We start from the raw sequence: 11,187 nt of genomic DNA, 5'->3' as shown, positions 1-11,187 counted from the left end.
CGACCAGTAGTTTGCCATTAAATCAGCTTCCTAATTATTCGTTGTTGATAGTAAATACGTTTACATGAATTATGGTCCTAATGTGCTTTGTTCTGTGGACCATTTAAGGTGTTATTAACCCGCCTAAAAAGATTTAAAATATTATATTTTAACTAGTGTCCAACTAAGTTAATGCCTTTCACACTAAAATGATATTATGAGCAACCCTCCCTTTAGGGATAAACAGGCTCACTACCCACTTTAATAGGTACACTTTGCAAATCTCCTTTTCATTCATTCTCCCTTAATTATTTGTAGCATGGATTCAACAAGGTGTTGGAAACCTTCCCTGTAGATTTTGGTCCATATAGTCTTCCTCCCCTCATCCCAAGCTGTTTGGGACAGATGCCTGCCCCTCTCCCAGCTTGGTTCTGCTGGCAGTTTCTTTCTGTTAAGAGTGTTTTTCCTTCCCACTGTTGCCAAGTGCTCGTCCAGAGATGGTCGCTTGATTGTTGGGGTTTTCTCTGTATTATTGTAGGATCTTTACCTTACAATGTAATGCACCTTGAAATGACCTCTGCTGTGATTTAGTGCTATATGAATTGAATTGAATAGAACTGAGCTGCAGATTTGTTGGCTGCATATCCGTGATGAAAATCTCCTGGTTCACCACATCCCAAAGGTGCTCTAATGGATTGAGATCTGTTAACTGTGGAGGATATTTGAGTGCAGTGAACTCAACTCAAGATTGTTCAAGAAACAAGTTTGAGAGTATTTCTGACATTGTGTTCCAGCAGAAGATGGAAAGACTGTGGCCATAAAGGGAAGGATTTTGGCAAGTAGGCTTTGGTGTTCATACAAGGCTCAGTTTGTACCCCAAAGTATGCCAAGAAAATATCACCAGCCTGAGTTGTTGATACAAGACATGATGCATCCATGCTTTTGTGTTTCTTATGCCAAAAGCTACCATCCAAATGTCACAGCACAAATTGACACTCAACATACAACAGAATATTTTTCTAATTTTTATCCAATTTTTGGTGAGTCTGTGTAATTTTCAGCCTCATTTTGTTCTCGGCTGACAGGAGTGACAACTGCTGTGGTCTTCTGCTGCTGTGGCCCATCTGCTTCAAGGTTCAACGTGCTGTGCTTTCAGAGATGGTCTCTCACAGACTTTAATAAGTGCTTGTTTGAGTTACTGTTACCTTCTTATCAGCTTAAAGCCATTCTATTCCGACCTCTAGCATCAGCAAACTGCAGCTCACTGGATATTTTCTTCTTCTCTGTAAACCATAGAGACGGTTGTGTGGGGGAAATCCCAGTAGATTAGCAGTTTGTGAAATACTCAGACCGTCCAGCACCAGCAACCATCCTCCCCATTCTGATGCTCACTTTGAATCTATCATAACTCCATCTACATACGCGTACCTACATACAGTCCATGTATTGTATACAAACTCAAGCACATTTGTTGTTACAGAATATGTTTTTTGCCAGGTTAATCAGCAGATTTGTTAAACATTTATCTTTATGCTATAAATGAATTACAACACAACTCAAATGTAGCAATAACTTCTCAAAAACTATGATGCTAAAGCTACTTTCAACTACACTTAAAAACATAGCTTAATATGCTAATAGGCATGCTAATCATAGGTTAATAGCAGTAGTATATGACTGTAGTATTTCCCTGAAGGTTTTCAAAGAGCATGTCATACTTTATGAAATGTCAACTATTTCAGTGAGCAGAAACCTCAATTAAAGGTCACAGTTCAGGTGGCTTTAAGCAAAGCAGTGTACCTCCCGTGACTCAGTGCTCTAGCTAACATGGCATTTGAATGTGGTATTAAATGTGGTGTTACTGTGAGGAGAGGAGTTGTAGTATATGATCAAGGACTCCTCCTTGTCTCTAAGAGAGCTTTTTCTCTTCAATTGGCATAGTTCACTCCAATAATGCATTTTCATAGTGTCGCCGCCACGCAAACACATCTGCTTCCTTTAACTGCTGATTTTATATTTATAATATAATTATAATAGACTTCTATAACACAGCATCTATAACAGCTATGTTTCTTGCCTTTATCTAATAAAACAAACTGACTGTCATTACTACAGTTATCACACCAGATTAAATAAAACAGAAAATAATAGACTTGGAATTCATGTTTTAATAAAGATACTTCTCTCCCTATAAGTAGATATTTACATAACACAAAAGGAAACTATGATGCTATATATTATCAGTATCCCATAATTAGAGCCCCACACAAATATAGGTTGGGCCATGTTACTGACTCCATTATGTACAATGCTCTCAGCACTTTTGCAGCAGAGGACACGTCACACCTGAACACACAGAGTTTGGTGCGTTCAAAGTAAGTCTCAAAGCAGTTTGTTAAGTACATTATTGTAACGATAGTTAAAAAAAAAGAGGTCCCGTTGTTTCATTTTCCGTTATAGCTCTAACAAAGGTTGAATGTAGGTTATATATAGTCTCTCAGTTTCTGTCATCGTCAACCTTAAAAAGTTTTCTGCATTCATAATTCCATCAATATTAACAAGATCTCCAACACTACTAAATGCAGCTCTAAACCATGACAGAGCCTCCACCGTGTTTTACAGATGGCTGTAGACACCCACTGTTGCAGCTCTCTCCTGGCCTCCTCCATACATAATGACAATGATTTCAACCAAAACTTGTAAATTTAGAGTAATCTCTCCATCGCACCTGTTCCCACTGATTTCCAGACCAGTTATTGTGCAATTTGGCATATTTTGGCCTTTTTTCCCTGTTTTCCTTCTTTAAGAATGACTTCTTGACAGCCACCCTTCTGCATTGCCATATGTTCCTGCATGTTAACTCTGAGGAACACTTCCAGGCATTTATCACTTAAACTTGGCTGGATGTTTAATCATGGCTACACACAATATATTGTTCCTAAGCAAACTTTATTTTGGAAAAACTCATACACTATGATTTGCCAGTCTTGAGGTGTGGAAGCCAGGATTACTAGGAAGTCCTCACACAACTTCTGACTTGACTCTGGATCAGCTGGTCTGTTTATATAATTATGGCTCTTAAACGTTTTCTTTTTTCTTTTCTCGTCCCCTTTTAAAAAAGAATTCACACCGACACTCCAGGAAGGTTTGTACACAAATATTATTTTTATTGATATCTGAAGCTGGGACTAGACAGCGTTCCATCTCAGAAGAAAAAGCACACACACCACACAGGAAAGGAAATGAGTAGAGTTAAATGGGGCCGCAGCCCAGGCAGTGAGTTCAACATGGCACACGTAAACATCCTCAGAGTTCATATCACAGAGGGGGTGGATTTGGGACTGATGATGAGCCACATGTCGAAATCCTACTTCCTCAGAAGCTCGCGCGGGGGTGGGGCGGTGGGGGGCACCTATTGCAGTTCTTGCTGCACCACCTAGAGGGCGACAGCAGCCATCATCATTTTAAGTCCTTCCCTGTTGACTATAGGGAAGCTGTTTTTAACAATGAAAGTCCTCAGTGCACAGTTTAAGTCTGCACGTGCTTCCAGATGTTGCAGTGTCAGAGGAAGCAGACGACCTCAGCTATAGCCACAGTCACCGTCTGAATGTCTATAGCCACAGTCTGCAGCTGAGAGGAGGACTGTGAAAAATGTGAGCAAGCAAATACATTTTTAAAAACATATTTTAATGGCTTTTCCAGCGCACAAATGATCAGAACAGAATTATCCCAAAAGAGCCTTATACTATGAATCTGCATTTCTCAGATTCATATGCTCTTCACTACCTACCAGAAGGCTGGACTTTCCAGTATGACAATATGCACGAGAACTTCTCAAGCTTCACCTTCCAGCCAGTGATTGAGCTCTCTTAGCCAGGTCTGTCTGCTGTGCTCCTCTGGAACTTAACTCATCAGAACCCAGTTTCAAACTGTCAAAAAACCTTCCAACTGGTACCAGGTTTATCAGAAATCCAGAAATCTTGTGGGCATTTTTACTATTACGGATAAAATGTGTGCTCACATTTATGAGATTTTCAAATGTCACACTTGCCATTCGCAGCTGTCAGTGTAGCATTAATGCTATGGATGACATCCTCTCCCTTTGGTCTAAGACTGGTTTCAGATTTCAGGCGAATAAGTGGCTTTCCGGTTTCCCCAGCCTTAAATGATGTCAATAAATGTTGTTGGATTTTTTTTTTTTAAGGTGAAGTATTCGTAGAACTGTAAACTGTGAACTGGACACACAACTGACATTAAACACCGGAATACAGTAAATCTATTTTTAAGCACAGGTTCTTGGTTTCAGGAGAATTTATTGGGTATAAGAGGAAAGGGTGAAGAGAGAGCAAGTGACACGGGAGCGATGCATGGGCTCTGATTGCGAAAACAAAAATGACAAAATATGATTCAATGAAAAAAGTGATCAAAGACTGAATAAAGACTCTGGTTACGGAGTCAACCACATTAAGCAGAATTATCGTAATGTCTCTGTCAGTGTGTGGATAAGAGGCTCCAGGTCATTTAACAATAATGTCTCTAATAGTGTTTGTGGCAGTGGCACTCATACATCTAAAGATCACCAGGCTTTGCGAGTCTGCAGATTTAATATCACCATTAATGTTACTGTTTATTATTTTTCGATGAGATAATGTCTCGCTAAAATGAATAAAGTCATCTGGCAGCTGTAAGTGCAGTTTTTATTCTTTCTTTCTATAAGATCGGTTGGTGGAAGTCAGTTTATTAGATGTCAGTAATACGTAAAGTAATTATAACGATGCAGGAACTAGTGAGTACTGAGCAAAAGTCCCGAGTCACCACTCATCTTTTTATATTTTGCAAACATACATAAAATTAAATTAAAACTGCTAATTTTTTCAGAGAGTCTGGGGAAGTCTTGTTAGGACCACTTTCAAAATAACAGAAATGTCAGTCTCCTCGGAAGCAAAATACAAAGAAAGGATGTGTGGCTCAAAACTTTTGCCCAGTATTTACCGATAAGTTAATTTTAGGACTAGCATGATGAATAGAAATGACTGACTTGAATACAGACCCCGAAAGGAGAGCGGTCTCCTGTCTGCGTACGTGTTCTGCACGGACAACAAAAACGTTTCCGCACGGACGATTTTAACAGTCGCACTGGGTGAGAGCGTGCCGTTACAACAGCATGGCGTCATGTAGTGGTAACTGAGCCGGTGATCGCTTGCAGCTTTGTTTAGTAACGAACATGTCGGGAGCGTCAGGCGGAGAGAAACGTCCTCCTCCAAACTGGATCCTGCAGCATCCCGCGGTGAGTGTGAGAGCAGCTCTGTGTGTGCAGGCAGGGAGTCTGCCAGGAATGTACTGCGAGTAATCTGTGTGTGTGTGTGTGTGTGTGTGTGTGTGTGTGTGTGTGTCAGTACCAGCAGATGAAGGACCTGCAGATTGAGGACAGCGCTCAGGTGCATGCAGCTTTTCTTGTGTACATGGATCTTACTGAGGGTGAGTTTGGCAGGGTTCTGAAACACGGGAGTCAGTTTGAGATTCCCTGTGTGGCGTATCCTGGACTCCTTACATCTCCCAGCTCTAATTCCTTTCTTACAGGAAGAAAAACTTGATGTCATAACTTAGGCTCACACTCACACTGGGCTTCTTGCTCTCTGCAGTGCGGCGCTGGAAGGAGGTGTCCTGCGTGAAGAGTTCTGAGCTGCAGGTGGTTTTACTGGAAGCGAGGGAGAAGGAAGGAGCACCCACTCTGACGATCCTCCCCCTGCCCGCTCACCAGTCTGTGACTCACAAAAGGTGTTAAGACACTGGTCAAGCTCCCACACTTTTACCCTCACAGGTTACCCTGCCAAACCTCTGAATCTTACGGCTTCTTCCTTCTCTGCTGTGCAGCATACGACACGTCCTGGACAGGGGCTTTCCTGTGCTGCTGTGTGCAGTAGCAGCTGACTCCACGCTGGTCTACCAGAGGATGACGGATGGCCTGGTGACACCAGACCCTCCTGTAGGACCTTTTCAAGATATGGGACGCCGGCAGCACCGGAAGAGGCGGCAGCAGCGCTGAGCAGCTGACTGAGAATGTGATGAATCGCTCAAAGATGGAAAAGAGCCCCACAGGACCCCTTCAGGGGGAGTATGTGATTGTTAGGATGACCTTGTGGCAACCTCTGGCATCGTGAAGTTCATCTCAGATGCATGTTGAGAGTTTAAGGCGAAAAGAGATAAAATTAACCTTAAGAAAAGGGTGCAGAGATTAGAAGTAACATTCCTTTTTTAATGACAGTTGAGCTCCTGTTACAATATATGGAGTGGTTTGGTTTGTTTGCTGCGGTGTATGCACACTACAGAGTTGACTAGAAGCTTTCACAATGAAATCAGGGATGCCATATCTCGTTTCCATGCCTCCAAAGAAACCTTTCAGTGGGGCCGGATGAGTCAGCATCCACAAAGCTTACAGCTTTGCCAGTGAGTATATGTGATAAATTACAGGAAAAGTAGTTCCTGAAAAGGTAGTTCATTACCTAGACTGTCCTGCAAATATAAAGTATACATTTTTTGTTAATTCAAGGAAAATGATCTTTATTTGTTTGTTGTAAAACAAAAACAGACATTTCTATAGTAGATAGTAGGAAAACAGAAACTTATTTGTCGTTTAATTGTTTATCTGAAAGTTAATTACTTTGATGTGTGAATGGCAAAGCTGTAACACTTATGAAAATACAGCTAAAAGTTCATAATCTATGCACTCCTTGAATTTTCCAAAGCTGTCCAGTTGGTTAGATCGGACACTTCATTTCATTACTTTCTGGTTCATTCTGTAACTTTTCTGCATCTGTTCATGAGGGAAATGTCTCTGTTTGTGTAAAAAAAACAACACAAAAAGGAGACACAAGGTCATAGTGTCTCAAGTCTAATATTTTGGGGAGGTGCACGTGTCCCCCTGAAATTTACGCCTATGGTTTGTAATCCATGTCAGCACATTGGTTTTTGACAATAATCCCTTAAACACAATTATTAAGACCTACTATAAATGTCAGTGATTGTTTTATTTATTTTTTAAAACAAATGTGCCTTATTTTGAAATAAACATCAGGTGTGAGAAAGACTAAAAGCTTCAAATGTATTCTTTCTTAATTTTTTTTTTTTAAAAAGGACCTAAGGTAAACATTGTTTTATTCTTTAAAAACTTGGTGCCAACCCTGAAGTGTGATTTGCGGTTAAAGGTATTTTTCCACAGCAGGCATTTTGGCTGGAAATGGTAAGTAAACAGGTGTTACTAAATGCAGAGCTTTTGTTAATGTTAGTAACAAAAATGGCTCCTGGGTTAGCAACTAACTCAGCTTGTCGATAAAAGTGGCAAATCGTTTCCTGCTTCAGTTTGTAGACTTTATAAGTAACAAAAAAATAGCCAAAAAAAATCCTTTATTAATTTTGGAGTGCAGTGCAGAAATACCTGTATTGGTGTATATGTAGTGTGTTTGCCATTAATTTAAAAAACAAGCACAAGTTGTGCTTGCAATGATTTTGAAATTGAGGCCATTAAATATTGTGTCCACCAGAGAGCACTGACGATCTTGTCAGCGCAAAGAATGAAAGATGTCGACAGTGATATTAAATAAGTAATTATTGCTGCTCATCAATCTGGGAAGAGTTACAAACACTTTGATGTCCATCCTCCTCCTGTGAGAAAGATGCATAATGATTCGATCTAAGCAGTGGACATCTCAGTAAACTCAGACCGTGCAGTCTCAGACTCTACATCAGCCTCAGCGTGTAACATGTTAAACTTCATGACAGTAAAGTTAGAAACAGACTGACCAAGTACAGCTTGTTTGGAAAAGTTGGCAGAAGACCTGCTCACTTTGACAGAACATCCCAGCCCAGCTCCATCTGAACAAACACAAGACTTGGGCAACAACGTCCTCTGAACAGATGAAGCCAAAGTGGAGATATTTTTCCACACGTTGAAAACCAAACGGCATACCAGCACAGAGACCGCCTACAAACTGTCAAGCACGGTGGTGGAGGGGTGATGATTTGGGCTTATTTTGTAGCTACAGGAGCACCTTGCAGCCACTGATGTGTCGACCATGAACTCCACCAAAGTATACTATAGTAAAATGTGGCCATCTGAGCGACAGCAAAAAACGGGTCACGCAGCAGTACAATGATCCCAAGCACAGCAGCAGATTTACAACAGAACGGCTGAAAAAGAAAACAATCAAGGTGTTGCAATGACCAAGTCAAAGCCCAGACCTCAACCTGATTAAACCTTCATGAACTGAAGCAATGTTGTAAAGACGAGTGGATGAAAATGGTTTTACAGAAAAGTACTGATGCTCCTATATACTGCAACAACTCTCAACACTGAGTCCATCTCAAAGAGCTGTCTACAAATGATCGTATCTCCCAATTCCAGTGTTTTCACTAGTTACAGTGCACTTTTATAGTACGGTTGTATTTACTACAAGTGGTTGACATAGTAAAATAATTCGTAAAATAATTCATCATGGCTATTGCCATCAGGTTGTTTTAAAAACAACACAACAATGGGAATAAATTACTTAAATCACTTTTATTTTTCCTAGAAAACCAAAAAAAAAACCCCAAAACAAAGAAACCGAACACAACAACATAACACCGGTGAATCAGATACATAATGAGACTTGTGTGAAGTTGTGGTGTTCACCTCTTAGGCTTATATGAATCAGACACTAGAGAGGGCTCTATCTGTAACCCATGTGTGACAGCGTGTGTGTGTGTGCGTCTTTTAATGGTGTAACAGTGTTCTAATGAGGGGAAAGACTTAACTACATGAGACAAAGATTACAACACTTCAACCCTGAGCCTTATTCAACATAAATACTCTACATCAGAACAGAAACAAATATGAGCAGACAAACACTGGAGTGGCCAACATACTGTAGAAAAGAGGTCTGTACTGCGTCTTGGAATGCAGGAAGTTTCCAACCCGTTGACTTGTCGCAGAGGCTTTCAAGGATTAAACGATGCAAGGGCATTATTTTCTATTTGAGTCAGTGTCCACAAGAGCAGTGGTTGTTCCTGTTGCCGGAAATTCACACTGACAGCAGCCTGCGTCTTTCACATGTGTATAGTAAGTCTCGGTGACAGCTATTTATACTGAGAAATTCCAGCAAGGAAAGAAAAGTGTTAGATCCTCCGTTACCCTGTAATGGCTTCAAATCTCATGTCACTCTTGGGAGAACCACGGCGCTGATTTCTGTCATGATCTTTCTGGAACTTGGTCAGACGAGTGGGTAGTGGCAGGAGGGCAAAAAGAAAAAAGTGCTAGTTTCAATACTCCTTCCTTCTCGGGCGTGCACATACATCAAAGAGTCCTCTGGGACACAGTCTATCCATAATGCTGGACAGTTTCTCATACTGGGACGTGTGGATTTGTGACAACGGGGTTATGTCATATCCTCCTCTTCTGAGCAGTAATCCCGGCCCTGGATACGACACACGCGCAGAGTATTCAGGTATTAGCCAGATACAACTAATTTTACAGTTATAACATTTTGTGTAAACCGACATGTATCGTGGTGGGGCAAATGTAAAATGCACAAGGGAAGTAGAAAAAAACACCCAAAATCTCACAAACTGTATTTGTGAGATTTTGGGGAGACAATAACATGATGGACCAGCTGTGGAAATGACAGAACCCTCACTTATATATGGGAAAATACCAAGGTGCCCACAGCTGGTGGCTCAGAGCTGTAGTGGTAAACACATTCACCTTACATGCAAAGATCGAGAAACACGTCCAGCCTTAGTGGTCGCAAGCTAATGCACTCCTAGGCCGGTCCCAGGGGCATCTGGTAACGTCTGTTCCAAATTAATATGCACATTCATCCAGTGTGGCAACCCCTTGAAATACAAGGGGGGCAGCAGAAAGCACCTCTGTTAGGATGAAATCTGATTTTAAAAAATAAATAAAAGCTAATAAAGTGCTTTAAAGTCACACTTTTTTTCTTTTCACCATAAAACATCCAATTACTCTTTAGACATCAAGATGCTTTGACACTACGGTATTTTCAAAATAAAACCATGTAGTTTACATCTTAAGAGTCACTGCTTTTCAAAATAAAAGCTCCCAGTTAGTTATGGGTATTTACCAGCATGCTTTAAAGCAGGGATGTCCAACTGCAAGCCTCAAGGGCCGGTGTCCTGCAGGTTTTAGATGTGTCCTTGATCCAACACAGCTGATTTAAATGGCTAAATTACCTCCTGAACATGTCCTGAAGTTCTCCAGAGGCCTGGTGATGAACTAATCATGTGATTTAGGTGTGTTGACCCAGGGTGATATCTAAAACCTGCAGGACACTGGTACTTGAAGCCTGGAGGTGGACACCTCTGCTTTAAGGTATAAAAAATGTGAAAGCCAATGCCTTTTAATTAGTTTTCTTGTTCTAGCTTTCTAGTGTTATGAGTATGAGCTGCTGTCTCCTCTCAGCTTTTTCAGCCAATTAAGTGTTTAGCAACAAGCAACAAAGTTTTGGAGTAACAACAATGCCACTGCAAATTCCCTAGAGTCTGACTCAATCACCACAAAGTTATGCTTTCAGTCTGCAAAAAAATGACTAATGCACACAACTAATCGGTTCATTTGTGCATGTGTTGACAAGGAGGAATGCTAAATTATTTTGCAGCCCCACCGTGCAAAGATAACGCAGCATTTTGTTGAAATATTTGCAGCAAGGTCTCAGTCAAACATGAATGAAAGGAAATGACTTTTTTCAGCTTAAATGGAGTCAAGCAACAGAAATTCAGGCACGCACTTAAAGAGGCCTCTTTACATTTTGGAAAATCTTACTGAAGCAGGCGTTTATGACGACTTTCAGCTACACATTAACAGTTATTTTGGTCTCTATGAGTTTTTCGAGCAGCAGGACAGTGGGATAATCTCAAAATAAACCACAGTTCTTTTGCAAAAGAGTGACGTAAATGTTCTCGTATAGGTTTTTAAAGTATTTTTGAGCTCTGTGGCACACAGTGGTATAATATTTCAGGATCTGGCAGCACAGCCAATATCCCTTTAAATAACCACAGTGGGAGAATAGAGTGGACGTGACAGATTGAGATTGTTTTGCAGTATCATTATCTCGTCTGCTGTGTCCTCACTTGCTACAGATTTGCAGCACCAATAGGATTAACTTCCATTATGTTATTATGCGGTTTTCGTCCTGGTCGCGGAACACTGGACCA

General features: G+C 40.8%; 2 protein-coding genes across 2 annotated transcripts in view; one reads left to right on the top strand and one right to left on the bottom strand.

The window, feature by feature from the left end:
• Window positions 1-3,542: 3,542 nt before the first annotated feature.
• tsen15 (TSEN15 tRNA splicing endonuclease subunit) lies at window positions 3,543-7,496 on the top strand. Its single transcript, XM_005939043.3, has 4 exons — window positions 3,543-5,266; window positions 5,376-5,457; window positions 5,622-5,757; window positions 5,854-7,496. The coding sequence occupies exons 1-4, from the start codon at window positions 5,204-5,206 to the stop codon at window positions 6,023-6,025; spliced, it is 453 nt and encodes a 150-aa protein (XP_005939105.1). The 5' UTR covers window positions 3,543-5,203; the 3' UTR covers window positions 6,026-7,496.
• A 971-nt stretch (window positions 7,497-8,467) lies between these two features.
• LOC102298056 (uncharacterized protein C1orf21 homolog) overlaps window positions 8,468-11,187 on the bottom strand; it is a 9,651-nt gene continuing 6,931 nt past the window's right edge. The window contains exon 6 of the mRNA XM_005939040.3: window positions 8,468-9,431. Coding sequence (XP_005939102.1) covers window positions 9,393-9,431 — 39 coding nt within the window. The 3' untranslated portion in view covers window positions 8,468-9,392. The remainder of the gene's footprint in view (window positions 9,432-11,187) is intronic.

This window comes from Haplochromis burtoni, unplaced genomic scaffold (assembly GCF_018398535.1).
Source record: "Haplochromis burtoni strain Fernald_Lab_line unplaced genomic scaffold, NCSU_Asbu1 Contig_257, whole genome shotgun sequence".
Classification (NCBI taxonomy): Eukaryota; Metazoa; Chordata; class Actinopteri; order Cichliformes; family Cichlidae; genus Haplochromis; species Haplochromis burtoni.
The sequence above is the reverse complement of the archived record's forward strand: the minus strand, read 5'-3'. Positions and strand labels throughout refer to the sequence as shown.

Excerpts from the sequence above, each read along its gene's own strand:
- tsen15 (XM_005939043.3), top strand. The coding sequence starts at position 5,204 with ATGTCGGGAGCGTCAGGCGGAGAGAAACGTCCTCCTCCAAACTGGATC. Across the intron at positions 5,458-5,621 it reads GTACATGGATCTTACTGAGG|TGCGGCGCTGGAAGGAGGTG; the intron begins GTGAGTTTGGCA and ends TGCTCTCTGCAG. Across the intron at positions 5,758-5,853 it reads CAGTCTGTGACTCACAAAAG|CATACGACACGTCCTGGACA; the intron begins GTGTTAAGACAC and ends TCTGCTGTGCAG.